This window comes from Sardina pilchardus, chromosome 21 (assembly GCF_963854185.1).
Source record: "Sardina pilchardus chromosome 21, fSarPil1.1, whole genome shotgun sequence".
NCBI lineage: Eukaryota > Metazoa > Chordata > Actinopteri > Clupeiformes > Clupeidae > Sardina > Sardina pilchardus.
Genome location: NC_085014.1, coordinates 4,465,274 through 4,479,256, shown reverse-complemented (window position 1 = coordinate 4,479,256; position 13,983 = coordinate 4,465,274). Strand labels below are relative to the sequence as shown.

Genomic DNA, 13,983 nt, shown 5'->3' with positions numbered 1-13,983 from the left:
CTAAGAATAATAAATTTAAAAGGCCCCGGTTCTCGGCTGGAGGACTCGTGAAGGAAGTTGTGGACATCGAGGATGAAGTTGAAGTAGGAGTTGATTCTCCTGCTGCAGAAAACATTTAGAGAAAGTATGTGGAATATTTCTGTCGCTGTTATTCACATAATGTTTGGACTGTCAGCTTTGTTTTGGTCTCTGTAGTGCTAAAGGCTTGCGATATGCTAGCCAGTTAGCCAGCAGCTAGTAACAGGACATTTTACTGTCAACAACTTGTCGAAGGCGTTTGTTTAGAGGTGCATACCGATAGTAACATATGTTGTGTGTTGTGATATACACAAAAGACACCCTCAGGTGCGGTGTCAGGTGATATTTCTCCAAGTAGGCTGCATTCTCCTAAATTACCTGATAACGCTGAGTCCAATCCAGTGGAACAAATCTCGATAAGCAACGTAATTTGGGACACTTTAATCTTAACGTCAGGTGATCAGCAATCGATAACGTTAAACTAACAAACCTGTTTATGTCTGTGCGCGCAGCTGCAGAGTCCCTGCGCGGACGTGCGTGAGTGTGCGTGCGCGAGCATCTCTCGGATGGTGCAGCAGAGCCTCACCATCCCCAGCTTCCTCCAGCGGGACGCGGTGCGTCGTCTCGGGCCGCTGCTGCTCGACCCCTGCGTGGCTGTGCGGGAGACCGCGGCAGGAGCCCTCAGGTGGGTCTCTCGGAGAAAGGAGGAAGATAAACAAACTGAATGAACTGTCTCTTATGTTGACAAACATCTCCATCTATGCGTATGCTCTTACCAAGACGGTCAATTCAGTTGACTTAGTTTACATTCTATTTCATAGACTGTAAAACATGTTGACAAACAGCTCCATCTATGCTTATGCTCTTACCAAGACGGTTAATTCAGTTGATTTGGTGTCCATTCGGTTCTCATACTCTTGGGTTAAAGTTGTTATGGAAACGGCATCTACTGTATCAGTCACACAAGGTTTAGCGATGAAACAGTCCTGGCTCCTGCAGCACTGGGTGAAGTAGCTGTGGAGAGAGGAGTGATCTCTTTTCTGAGCCTCAGAGATGTGTGTGTGTGTGTGTGTGTGTGTGTGTGTGTGTGTGTGTGTGTGTGTGTGTGTGTGTGTGTGTGTGTGTGTGCGTGTGCGCACAGGAACCTGAGTGTGTGCGGGGGTCCCGATGTGTGTGAGGACATGGTGAGACAGGACATCCTAACTCCTCTCACCAAGCTGCTCAGGGAGGTAAGGACATGCGTCTGTGTGTCTGTCTATCTGTGTGTGTCTCTGTTTGTCTCTCTGCCTGTCTGTCTGTGTGTGTGTATGGGCATAAACTTGTGGTGTAGCTATAAACGTAACTCTTGAAGCTACATGACGGCGTGTGCTAAAATAATCAAGATGTGTGTCTGATGGCTCAGACCCTGTGGTAGAAAACCAGCCTTTCAGACCTAAAACTTAAAACTCCAGGGCCATGGTTTACCGTTATTCCCCACTTCTGGGGTAGAGTAGAGATGATGATTCAGTTGATACGTGGTGTTTTCTTAGACTGGGTAAGCGACCTGCTGTCCCTTTGCTGGAACCAATCACAAACTGGCTTATCCGCCAGGCACACCCGGATCGATGGTCTGATTGGTTGAAGGACTATCCAGATACAGTACATACAGAGTCATTTGAACTATGCTCATTGATCATGCCTCTTGTGCAGTAGAAATACAGTGCTTGCAATCTTAAAAGATTGAGCTGAGTCTGGTGATCGCCAGAGTCTCTGACTCTGCTAGCTGATGTAAACTCTGAAGTTGTTGTCAATGTCAATGTCAATGTCAATTTGTTTGTATAGCACTTTTAAAAACAACTACAGTTGACCAAAGTACTGTTGTAAAACAAACGATCAGACAAACAAGAAACATAGATAAGACAACAGAGGTTAGACGGAGCAGCCTTTAGTCGCCAGCATACCAGACATACAAAGACAGACATCAAACAAAAATGAACAAATAATAAAATGACATAGATTAACAAAAACACTCAATAGTTGTTGAGGCGTGTTGTCCTCAGTGCTGCTAGCTGATGTAAACCCTGATGATGTTGTTGTTGTTGTTGTTGTGTTGTTGTCCTCAGTGCTGCTCGGGGTTTGAGGTGAGCCCGGGCCAGAAGAACTCTAAGAGCACGGTGGAGGACGTGGCCAACGAGGCCGTCAACCTGCTCTGGAACCTGTGGTGAGTCTCCAGTAGGAACGTGTGTGTGTGTCTCCTTATGGCCCTGGGTTGTGTGTGTGTGTGTGTGTGTGTGTCTCCTTATGGCCCTGGGTTGTGTGTGTGTGTGTGTGTGTGTGTGTGTGTGTGTGTGTGTGTGTGTGTGTGTGTGTGTGTGTGTGTGTGTGTGTGTGTGTGTGTGTGTGTGTGTGTGTGTGTGTGTGTGTGTGTGTGTGTGTGTGTGTGTGTGTGTGTGTGTGTGTGTGTGTGTGTGTGTGTGTGTGTGTGTGTGTGTGTGTGTGTGTGTGTGTGTGTGTGTGTGTGTGTGTGTGTGTGTGTGTGTGTGTGTCTGACCGATAAACACACATCAAGAGCGATAATGACACTCAGTGTTCTCTCTCAGTGTTTGTGTGTGTGTGTGTGAATGGGAATGAAATCTCTCCTGATATGTGTAGCCAGACCTCATACAGAAGCACATGAAAGAACTAAACAAATATTTATTCTTTGTTCTTCATTAGCTAATGTTAATGTTCCACGGGTGGTATGAAAACAATTCAGTTCGCCCAGCGGCATAGTTGTGCTTCAGTTAATTTCCCTCACGTCAGAAGTTATATCAACACCTATCAACATCTGCAGCACTGTGTATGCAAACATCCTGGATTAATCCACTTCAACCCTCTCTGGTGCGTGCGTGCGTGTGTGTGTGTGTGTGTGTGTGTGTGTGTCACAGTGAGAACAGCAGTCGGGCCGTATCAGTGTTCAATAAAGCGGGGCTGTTGGACGTGCTGGTGTTGTGCCTGGAGAGACATGAGCAGAAGGTGGAGCTAGCGCTCTCTGCTGGTAAGACACTGTAATAACATCTAACGTACCTTGTGCCAATGTAATACGTATTATATTTATTTATACGTATTAAATTAGAGTAGCCTTCTTCTGTCTCATTGTTTGCTTCCCCCCTCTCTCTGCTGTTGACGCTTGTGCGTGTGTGTGTGCATGTGTGTGTGTGTGTGTGTGCGTGTGTGTGAGTAGCCCACTGCCTACACACGGTGACGGAGGAGAACGCGGAGCTGCTGGGGAGTGTGAACGTGGCCGTGCTGTCAGCGCTGGAGGCCGTGCTGCTCTCCACACACACCGACATGCAGCACACACTCCTGCGCACGCTCTCCGCAGGTGAGGAACACACACACACACACACACACACACTCACACACACACTCACACACACCGACATGCAGCACACACTCCTGCGCACGCTCTCCGCAGGTGAGGAACACACACACACACACACACACACACTCACACACACACTCACACACACCGACATGCAGCACACACTCCTGCGCACGCTCTCCGCAGGTGAGGAACACACACACACACACACCGACATGCAGCGCACACTCCTGCGCACGCTCTCCGCAGGTGAGGAACACACACACACACACCGACATGCAGCGCACACTCCTGCGTACGCTCTCCGCAGGTGAGGAACACACACACACACACACCGACATGCAGCGCACACTCCTGCGTACGCTCTCCGCAGGTGAGGAACACACACACACACACACACACACCGACATGCAGCACACACTCCTGCGCACGCTCTCCGCAGGTGAGGAACACACACACACACACCGACATGCAGCACACACTCCTGCGCACGCTCTCCGCAGGTGAGGAACACACACACACACACACCGACATGCAGCACACACTCCTGCGCACGCTCTCCGCAGGTGAGGAACACACACACACACACACACACCGACATGCAGCACACACTCCTGCGCACGCTCTCCGCAGGTGAGGAACACACACACACACACACACCGACATGCAGCACACACTCCTGCGCACGCTCTCCGCAGGTGAGGAACACACACACACACACACACACACACACACACTCACACACACCGACCTGCAGCTCACTCTCCTGCGTACGCTCTCCGCAGTTGAGGAACACACACACACACACACACACACACACACACACACACACACACACACACACACACACACCGACATGCAGCGCACACTCCTGCGCACGCTCTCCGCAGTTGAGGAACACACACACACACACACACACACACACACACACACACACACACACACACACACCGACATGCAGCGCACACTCCTGCGCACGCTCTCCGCAGGTGAGGAACACACACACACACACACCGACATGCAGCACACACTCCTGCGCACGCTCTCCGCAGGTGAGGAACACACACACACACACACCGACATGCAGCACACACTCCTGCGCACGCTCTCCGCAGGTGAGGAACACACACACACACACCGACATGCAGCGCACACTCCTGCGCACGCTCTCCGCAGGTGAGGAACACACACACACACACACCGACACGCAGCACACACTCCTGCGTACGCTCTCCGCAGTTGAGGAACACACACACACACACACACACACATATTACAGTATGACACTCTGTACATATCTCATGAGAGATAAACGTGAGGTAGTCATTACTTCTTGTGTCTACCTACCTATCTACGTAGTTTTATTAACATGACAAATATGTTTGGATTGCTAAAGCAGATTATTCAGACACATATTTACATAGTGAATGTCTCTCTCTTTCTCCCTCTCCCTCTTCCTCTCTCTTTCTCTCTCCCTCCCTCTCCCTCTCCCTCTCTCTCCCTCTCCCTCTCCCTCCCTCTCTTTCTCTCTCCCTCTCCCTCTCCCTCTCTCTCTCTCTCTCTCCCTCTCCATGTTCCCTGCTCTCTGTCTCCCCCTGGTGGCCAGGCTCGTTATGGAACCTGAAGAACAGCATCCCTGCGGGGCGGCAGGCCCAGACGCTGAGCGCCCTGGTGGCCACTCTCTCCGCCAGCCTCCAGCTGGACGCGGGCGCGCTGATCCCAGACCTGCTGCAGGCCGAGGCCGTCCGCTTTGCCGCCGAAGCCAACGACGCCAACGACGCCGCCGAGGCGCAGGGAGCTGAAGAAGAGGAGCAGCATCATCATCATCATCATCATCATCAGGCCAACGGGGGAGAGGAGGAGGAGATGGAGGAGGAGACGGAGGAGGAGAGGATGAACGGAGGCAAGGCCATGAGTAAAGATGGAGACATCTCTGACCTGCTGCCGGTGAGTGAGGGAGCGGAGCGAAGCGGACACTTAGGAGGGGTCTACACTACTGTGGGACTCGTGTTTGGAGTGGAGCGGACGCTTGGGAGGGGTTTGCAGGACTGTAGGACTCGTGTTCGGAGCGGAGCGGACACTTAGCCCTTAAGAGTGTACCGTCACACCGGTGTGTTTGGAATGTTGGAAAATGAACATTCTAAAGAATGTCTGGGTTCATTGAATTCTACATAGAATTTTAGAACGTTGAATTGTTGCGGAATGGAATCTTGGGTTAGAATGTTCAAAACCCACCCTTTTAAAGGTTAGGAGGGATTTGCTCAACTGTGGGACTCGTGTTCGGAGCGAAAACGAGGCTGAGGTTGTAAACCTGTGGTTACATTACATTCACTTACAGTGTCGTATACAATTTGAGCTGCTTTAATAACAATCCTGGTGACTTAACAAAGAAATCTTGAGTCTTTTAATGTGGGACTTGTGGTTCTCTGGTCCTATAGCAACCCTCACCTGGCCATCTGCTGCTTTTCAGAGGGAGAGGAATTAGTTCATTAGAAGTACTCAATGAATGGTTATGCTATATATATAACAGGCTGTGCATGGATGATATCAATCCATTGTGTTGCTAATGTATATTCATGTGTTTTTGTGTGTGTGTGTGTGTGTGCATGTACATATTGCTTTTTGTGTGTGCGTGCATGTACGTATTTCTTTGTGTGTGTACGTGCATGTGCGTATTCCTTTGTGTGTGTGCGTGCATGTGTGTGTTTGTTCCTCTGTGTGTGTGTGTGTGTGTGTGCAGCCGGGAAGGGAGGAGCTGAGGGAGGCCACAGCACTGCTTTTGGCTCAGCAGACGTCTCTGGAGGTCATCGTCAACATGTGCTGCTCCGAAGGTGAGAGCTGTGTGTGTATGTGTATATGAATATGTGTGTGTGTAGAGGTGTGTTAGGCTGCTTCTGGAGGGTAGTGTCTGTGGGGCGGTGGTAGTGTAGTGGTTAAGGAGCTGGGCTAGTGTGTAGTAGCCTGAATGATGTTGGTTCAAAACCCGGCTTCCGTTGTGGCCTTGAGCAAGGCACTTGAGCCCAAGTTGCTCCGGGACAATGTAGTCCCTTATAACATAGTTGACATACGTAAGTCACTTTGGACAAGAAGTGTCTGCTAAATGGAATGTAATGTGATGTCTGATGAGGTAGGCTGTCTGTTGTCTATGTTTAGGAGCATAGTAGTGGTAGCAGTGCATCAGAACTAATAATCAGAAAAGAGTACTTCATACTGAAGTGATTTTTGTGTGTGTGTGTGTGTGTGTGTGTGTGTGTGTGTGTGTGTGTGTGTGTGTGTGTGTGTGTGTGTGTGTGTGTGTGTGTGTGTGTGTGTGTGTGTGTGTGTGTGTGTGTGTGCGTGTGCGCGTGCGCGTGTGGGCGTTGTGCGTGTGGGCGTTGTGCGTGCGTGTGCGTGCGTGTGTGCGTGTGTGTGTGTGTGTGTGCGTGTGTGTGTGTGTGTGTGTGTGTGTGTGCGTGTGTGTGCGCGTGTGTGTGTGCAGACCCCTCTGATGACGAGTGGGAGGAGGCGTCCAGCAGTGATGAGGGTGAGGCTGATGCGGTGGGGGCCGGTGGCCTGCAGTCTCCTCTCTGTCTCTCCGCCGAGGTCTACAGCGCCCTCACGCACCACAACGTACCGCAGAAGGCAAGAAACACACACACACACACACACACACTCCACGCCCTACGCCCTCATGCACCACATGCCCTCATGCACCACAATGTACTGCAGAAGGCAAGGAATAAATACGCATACACACACACACACACACTCCACAGTGCATACACCACAGTATCCCCCAGAAGGCAAGACACAACACACACACACACACACACACACACACACACACACACACACACACACACACACACACACACACACACACACACACTCCACAGTACATACACCACAGTAACCCCCAGAAGGCAATAAACAAGAACACACACACACACACACACACACACTGAACCTGTCTGAGGTCCCCCATGGTGTCTCTCAGAGCCTCCCCCCAAGTAGACAAGTAAAACGCACACACACACACACACACACACACACACACTGATATGTCGAGCAATTGCTATTGCAATACAATAAGTTGTGTGTGTGTGCTTTCAGGTCCTGAAGAAGGCAGAGTTCCCCAGTCCTGCTGCTGTTGATGCTTGCCAGAGGAACGCATCTTGGAGGAGTCTGGTCAAAAAGTACGGGATCCTCCTGTCCTGTCGAAACCCATTTGTAGTCCTATGAAAACCCATTTGTAGTCCTGTTCATACCCATTTGTAGTCCTATGGAAACCCATTTGTAGTCCTGTTCATACCCATTTGTAGTCCTGTTCATACCCATTTGTAGTCCTATGGAAACCCATTTGTAGTCCTGTTCATACCCATTTGTAGTCCTGTTCATACCCATTTGTAGTCCTGTGGAAACCCATTTGTAGTCCTGTTCATACCCATTTGTAGTCCTGTTCATACCCATTTGTAGTCCTGTGGAAACCCATGTGTAGTGCTGCAGCTGGTTGCACCAATAGAACATAATGTCGATCATAGGTTTAGGTGTTTGTATTGATCATCATCATTTCCTCTTACCCAGAATGCACCGGGTCCAGTGTCGGGCCCTCACCTGTCTCCACAACATGCTGGCTGCCATGGATACGGAGTCTCTGGGTGGAACAGCAGGTCTGCAGACAGTGGCTCAGCACCTGGCCAGCCTAGTGTTCAGCTCTGCAGGTCAGTACACACACACACACACACACACACACACACTGTCTCTGTCACACAGACTTTCATTCTCTCTCACACACACATTCTCTCACATACACACTCTCATTCTCACTTACTCACTACATCCATCCACCCATACATACATACATACATACATTCATATATTCATATCTCAAGCACACACGGACATGTATATGTGAGCTTTATTGTGTGTGTGTGTGTGTGTGTGTGTGTGTGTGTGTGTGTGTGTGTGTGTGTGTGTGTGTGTGTGTGTGTGTGTGTGTGTGTGTGTGTGTGTGTGTGTGTGTGTGTGTGTGTGTGTGTGTGTGTGTGTGTGTGTGTGTGTGTGTGTGTGTGTGTGTGTGTGTGTGTGTGTGTGTGTGTGTTCCAGAGGTTCTGAAGGAGGAGGAGTTTCTGGAGGCAGTGACCAGTGCCTTGCGTTCGCTGCTGCAAATCATGGCCTCCAAAAGCATCCCACAGGTAAGACGCGCGTCCTCACCTCCCTCATTGGCTATCAGGCAGAAACACGCAACATCTTCTCAACACTGATTGGCTGCCAGTCATAAGCACATAACATCTCATTACTGATTGGCTGCCAGTCATAAGCACATAACATCTCATTACTGATTGGCTGCCATTTGAATATCACATCACTCAATGTCTTACTGGCTACTGGCCAGAAACAGCACAATGTTTATTAATTGACTCATTTCATTCATTCTAATTGAGTGTATTGATGTCAACATACAGAAGACCTACTCATTTAGATGCTTGCTGTGTGTGTGTGTGTGTGTGTGTGTGTGTGTGTGTGTGTGTGTGTGTGTGTGTGTGTGTGTGTGTGTGTGTGTGTGTGTGTGTGTAGTGTATGAGTCCTCAGCAGCTGATGGGTGTGTGTGAGGCGGCCACTCGCTGTGACGTGGTGAGTGTGAGGGTGAACGCTCTGGCCATCCTGGGCATCACAGGAAGCACACTGGCCAAGGAGACCAGCTCAGCTGACACACTACAGGTACAACACACACACACACACACACACCACAGGTATGACACTCACACACTACAGGTACAACACACACACACACACACACACACACACACACACACACACCACTGGTACGGCACACACACACCACAGGTACGAGACACACACACACACACACACACACACACACCACAGGTACGACACACACACACTACAGGTACAACACACACACACACACACCACAGGTACAGTATGACACACACACTACAGCTACGACACACACACACACTACAGGTAAGACACACACAAACACCACAGGTACAACACACAAACACACACACACATTACAGGTACGACACACACACACACCACAGGCACTCTGGTGCATGCACATATGAACACACACGCACAAGATTTCTGGACTCACATGCATCTTTCTCCTGATGGCTGTGCGTCTTCAACCAACTGATTGGATGCTGTGCTGCTATTTTTGCTCGGGCAGATGATCGGGACAGCACTGCTGTCGGTGGCCAGTAAGGACCCCAACCTGGTGGTGTGTGGGGAGGCGCTGGACGCGCTGTTCGACGTGTTCGCCGACGGCGACGAGGCCGAGAAGGCGGCCCGCAACATCCGCCTGCTGAGCTCCCTCAAGGCCCTGCAGCCCGTCTTCAAAGCCAAGGTGAGGACACACACACACACACACACACACACACACACACACACACACACACACACACACACACACACACACACACACACACACACACTAACGTACAGACACACCCCCAAGCCAAGGTGAGGACACACACACCCCAATCAAAGCCAAGGTGAGGACACACACACACACACACCCCAATCAAAACCAAGGTGAGGTCACGGCCACACACACACACAAACACTCGTGTACACAAAGCTACACGAACGTACGCACACTGCAATCAAAGCCATAATTTCCGCACACTGCTAATTGACGTGTGTGTGTGTTCCTCAGCTGCGCAAGGAGGGCCGAGGGAACTACAGCCCTGAGCAGCTGTGCGTGCTGGACAACATCAAGGTGAACCTGCGCAGGTTCATCGGCTACCTGGAGACCCTGGAGAGGAAGTGACCTCACACCACACTCAGCGCTCACCTGCCCTGCCCTGCCTACCTTAACTGACCTCTGGGTGACCTCTAACAATGTCAGACTCGGGAGTAGAGGACACCAGAACGGATCATCCCAGCATCCGGTCAACTCTGGACATTTACTTCACAACACCCCCAGGACCTGACCTGGGCTTTGTTTTGTTTGAGTCTCTCCTTTGATGGAGAAAATTAATGTTTTTTATTATTTTGTATGTGTGTGTGTTTAAAAAGTATATGAAATAGAAGACAAAGAAGGACAGAGTGGTCCTATGTATCATGTTTTGGATTTAAACAAACTTATTTTATGAATTTAAATGAAGGCATGATACATGCCAATCTTATTTCACAGCCATATCCAGACATGTATTACTGTGATGGGACAAAAAAAGAAAAAAAAAATCCAAACCAATGAACTCCTTGTGTTATTTAACTGTGGTTATATTGGAACCCAAGGGTACCACATCAATATGTAGCTTGGGGAAGACACACACACACACACACACGCTTTGACCAGTAGGGGAGTGGGGTAAGTTACCAGTGAGTCACACTACCCTAATTTCCCAACTATTAGCCACGTCTTATACGTTGATTTTGCAACATTTCTTCAGCTATGAGATTAACACACGGGAGCAGTTACTGTAATACAGTAATATGGTTTTGTTTCTTGTAACTTGCACAATACACTGTCCTGCAGCTCATGCACAATGTAACTAATACACAGGAAATGACTGTAGTGATTTTGAGAGTCGAGAGACAATCTTTTTTTTTTTTTTTTTCAGTATATTTTTTGGACTCTTTGGCCTCTATTCATAGGACAGTGAAGAGAGACCAAAGGCCATCGGGCCCTCAGGCCACCCTCATCTCATGAAGTCTGTTTCTGACAGTGTAGTCTACAGGCTTGTGCACAATTCCGAATTTTAGAATTTGCCTCCATTCAATTCATGAGTTGGAATTTGAATTGAATTGGCTCCACCCCACAGGAAGTTGAATTTGAATTGGAATGACAGGAAGTGGAATTCAATTCATGGCAATTCAAAACAATTCCATAGTCACATACCGTAATTTCCTAACTATTAGCCGTGGTAGCAGTTAATATGGTGTTAATATGGTTTTGTTTCATTTAACTTGCATAAAACAGTGTTCTGTAACATGCTGTAACAGGAAGAATGTGTTTAACCTCACATACATTCAGTTCAGGGAAAATTACATTGGAAATGTAATTGATTACTGTTTTCAATTATAAATTGTGTGTTTGTTGAGATCATATCTGACCTTTTTTGTGAAACTTAATTGTTAAACACTCCAAAAAAACCACTAAATCTGAGATAAAAGGTACTCAAAACAAGTGAATTTTTCTGTCCATGCAGCAAGATGATTTCACTTGAGAAGATTGTGTAAATTGAGATGAATAAAAAATCTAGAAATAAGTATGTCTGCAGAGATATTTGGAAACTTAAAATAAACTGAAATAGCTGGTTTTAACATCAGATTACTTATAAATTACATCCCCAAAATAAGTAAAATATACTTAATATAAGCATAAAATGCTGGTTGTAAAATGAGGTTACTTAAATTTAAACAGCCTCAGATTATATTCCTTTTTTTTGCAAGTATATTTTCTGGGATATGACCGCAGGTGAGATTCGAACCGTGTCCCACGTGGGTACTTGGACGAGTACATGGCACTAATGCTGTAACCTGATTTTTCTGAGAATTTGAGGGAGATGTAGAAGATCTCATTTTAACAGTATTTATCTCATTTTAAGATTTCATGTCTATTTGAGACAAAAAAAGATATGGTTGTGCTTGATTTTAAGATACATTAGTGTTCAACTTTACACTAAGAAATTCACTCTTAAAACAATATAAATGATCCAACACTTCTAATCTATTTTTTTTTATCTTGATACGAATCAAATAATTTGCAGTGTACCCTTAAATATGTATATGATTTGATTTGAATTTAATTCTACTTCCCTTAATTAAAATTCGAATTGTAATTCTGCATCCCGTTTTTGACCTCAGTTCAAACTCAAGAATTTAATTGGAATTTAGGAGTCATTCTCAATTCAATTCTGAATTTTGCACAAGCCTGGTAGTCGAAGACGTTCACCCCAGCGGCCTGCTGGAGGTCATTCTGTAGGGCTCTAGCAGGGCTACTACTGTTCCTCTTTGCACAAAGGGGGAGATACTGGTCCTGCTACTGGGTTAATGTTTTTGAGCAGTGTATTTCAAATACATACTGTTTTAATACAACCCCTGGCAAAAAATATGGAATCACCAGTCTTGAAGGATGTTAATCCAGTTGTTTAATTTTTTAGAAAAAAGCCAGATCACAGACATGACACAAAACTAAGTTCATTTGAAATGGCAACTTTCTGGCTTTAGGAAACATTAAAGGAAATCAAGAAAAAAATTAGTTGATCAGTAACAGTTGCTTGTTTTCGACCAGCCAGAGGGAAAAAAAATATGGAATCACTCAATTCCAAGGAAAAAAATATGGAATCATGAAAAACAAATTGACAAAAGAACACTTCAACGCACCACTAGTACTTTGTTGCACCACCTCTGGCTTTTATAACAGCTTACAGTCTCTGAGGCATGGACTTAATGAGTGACAATCAGTACTCTTCATCAATCTGGCTCCAACTTTCTCTGATTCCAGTTGCCAGATCAGTTTTGCAGGTTGAAGCCTTGGGATGCACCATTTTCTTTAATTCTACTACAGATTTTCAATTTTTCAGATGATTTTTCAACAGATTTTTCAAGATGATAATGCATCTTGTCATAGAGCAAAAACTGTTGAATTCCTTGAAGAAAGACACATAAGGTCAATGTCATGGCCTGCAAATAGTCTGGATCTCAATCCAATTGAAAATCTGTAGTAGAATTTGAAGAAAATGGTGCATCCCAAGGCTCAAACCTGCAAAACTGATCTGGCAACTGGAATCAGAGAAAGTTGGAGCCAGATTGATTAAGAGTACTGATTGTCACTCATTAAGTCCATGCCTCAGAGACTGTAAACTGTTATAAAAGCCAGAGGTGGTGCAACAAAGTACTAGTGGTGCGTTGAAGTGTTCTTTTGTCAATTTGTTTTTCATGATTCCATATTTTTTTCCTTGGAATTGAGTGATTCCATATTTTTTTCCCCTCTGGCTGGTCTAAAACAAGCAACTGTTACTGATTAATTAATTTTTTTCTTGATTTCCTTTAATGTTTCCTAAAGCCAGAAAGTTGCCATTTCAAATGAACTTAGTTTTGTGTCATGTCTGTGATCTGGCTTTTTTCTAAAAAATTAAACAACTGGATTAACATCCTCCAAGACTGGTGATTCCATATTTTTTGCCAGGGGTTGTAGTGTTACTGAAGGGCTCTAGGAGTGCGGCTTCAACACTGGGATCTTGAGCCAGTGACCCCCGAGATGAAGTTACAAAACAGTAAACAGACACTTAAGATCTAATTAATCATTTTAATATAAACAAAAGAATCTTATATGAATAATTTACACACATTAAATTCAAATGGTAACAAATTGGCCATCATTTGTAAAAAATATATAATAATTATTATAATAATAATAATGATAGTAATGAAAAGAAAAAAAAACACAAGAGTTGTTTCTGCGGTCTGTTTCACCAGGCTCCAGTGGTAAAGATGAGAAGTAGGACTTCGTCTGCTTCGAGGGCTGAAATAAATGGAGAATCTCCAAGGGAAACTGGCATCGATGCAAACTAGAGAACAAATGTGAGCATTTCTCATCTGCAAAATGACTGTGGACAAATTGTCTTTACACCAAGCAAAGTTTCCAAAATTCCATTTCAGAACCT

The 13,983-nt window shown here is 46.4% G+C and overlaps 1 protein-coding gene across 1 annotated transcript; it reads left to right on the top strand.

Moving 5' to 3' along the window:
• The first annotated feature begins 118 nt into the window (after positions 1 to 118).
• On the top strand, positions 119 to 11,422 carry heatr3 (HEAT repeat containing 3). The gene is made up of 15 exons (XM_062525307.1): positions 119 to 124; positions 531 to 703; positions 1,160 to 1,247; positions 2,121 to 2,218; positions 2,925 to 3,034; positions 3,221 to 3,361; positions 4,968 to 5,308; positions 6,102 to 6,192; positions 6,840 to 6,982; positions 7,454 to 7,536; positions 7,925 to 8,061; positions 8,447 to 8,535; positions 8,918 to 9,061; positions 9,537 to 9,713; positions 10,026 to 11,422. Exons 2-15 carry the CDS (start codon positions 585 to 587, stop codon positions 10,137 to 10,139), a joined length of 1,875 nt encoding a protein of 624 aa, XP_062381291.1. The 5' UTR covers positions 119 to 124; positions 531 to 584; the 3' UTR covers positions 10,140 to 11,422.
• The last annotated feature ends 2,561 nt before the right edge of the window (positions 11,423 to 13,983 follow it).

Bases quoted from the DNA above. Each gene is read 5' to 3' on its own strand.
- heatr3 (XM_062525307.1), top strand. From the start codon at position 585: ATGGTGCAGCAGAGCCTCACCATCCCCAGCTTCCTCCAGCGGGACGCG. The intron at 7,537-7,924 runs GTACGGGATCCT...CCTCTTACCCAG, and splicing joins TGGAGGAGTCTGGTCAAAAA to AATGCACCGGGTCCAGTGTC. The intron at 8,062-8,446 runs GTCAGTACACAC...TGTGTGTTCCAG, and splicing joins CCTAGTGTTCAGCTCTGCAG to AGGTTCTGAAGGAGGAGGAG.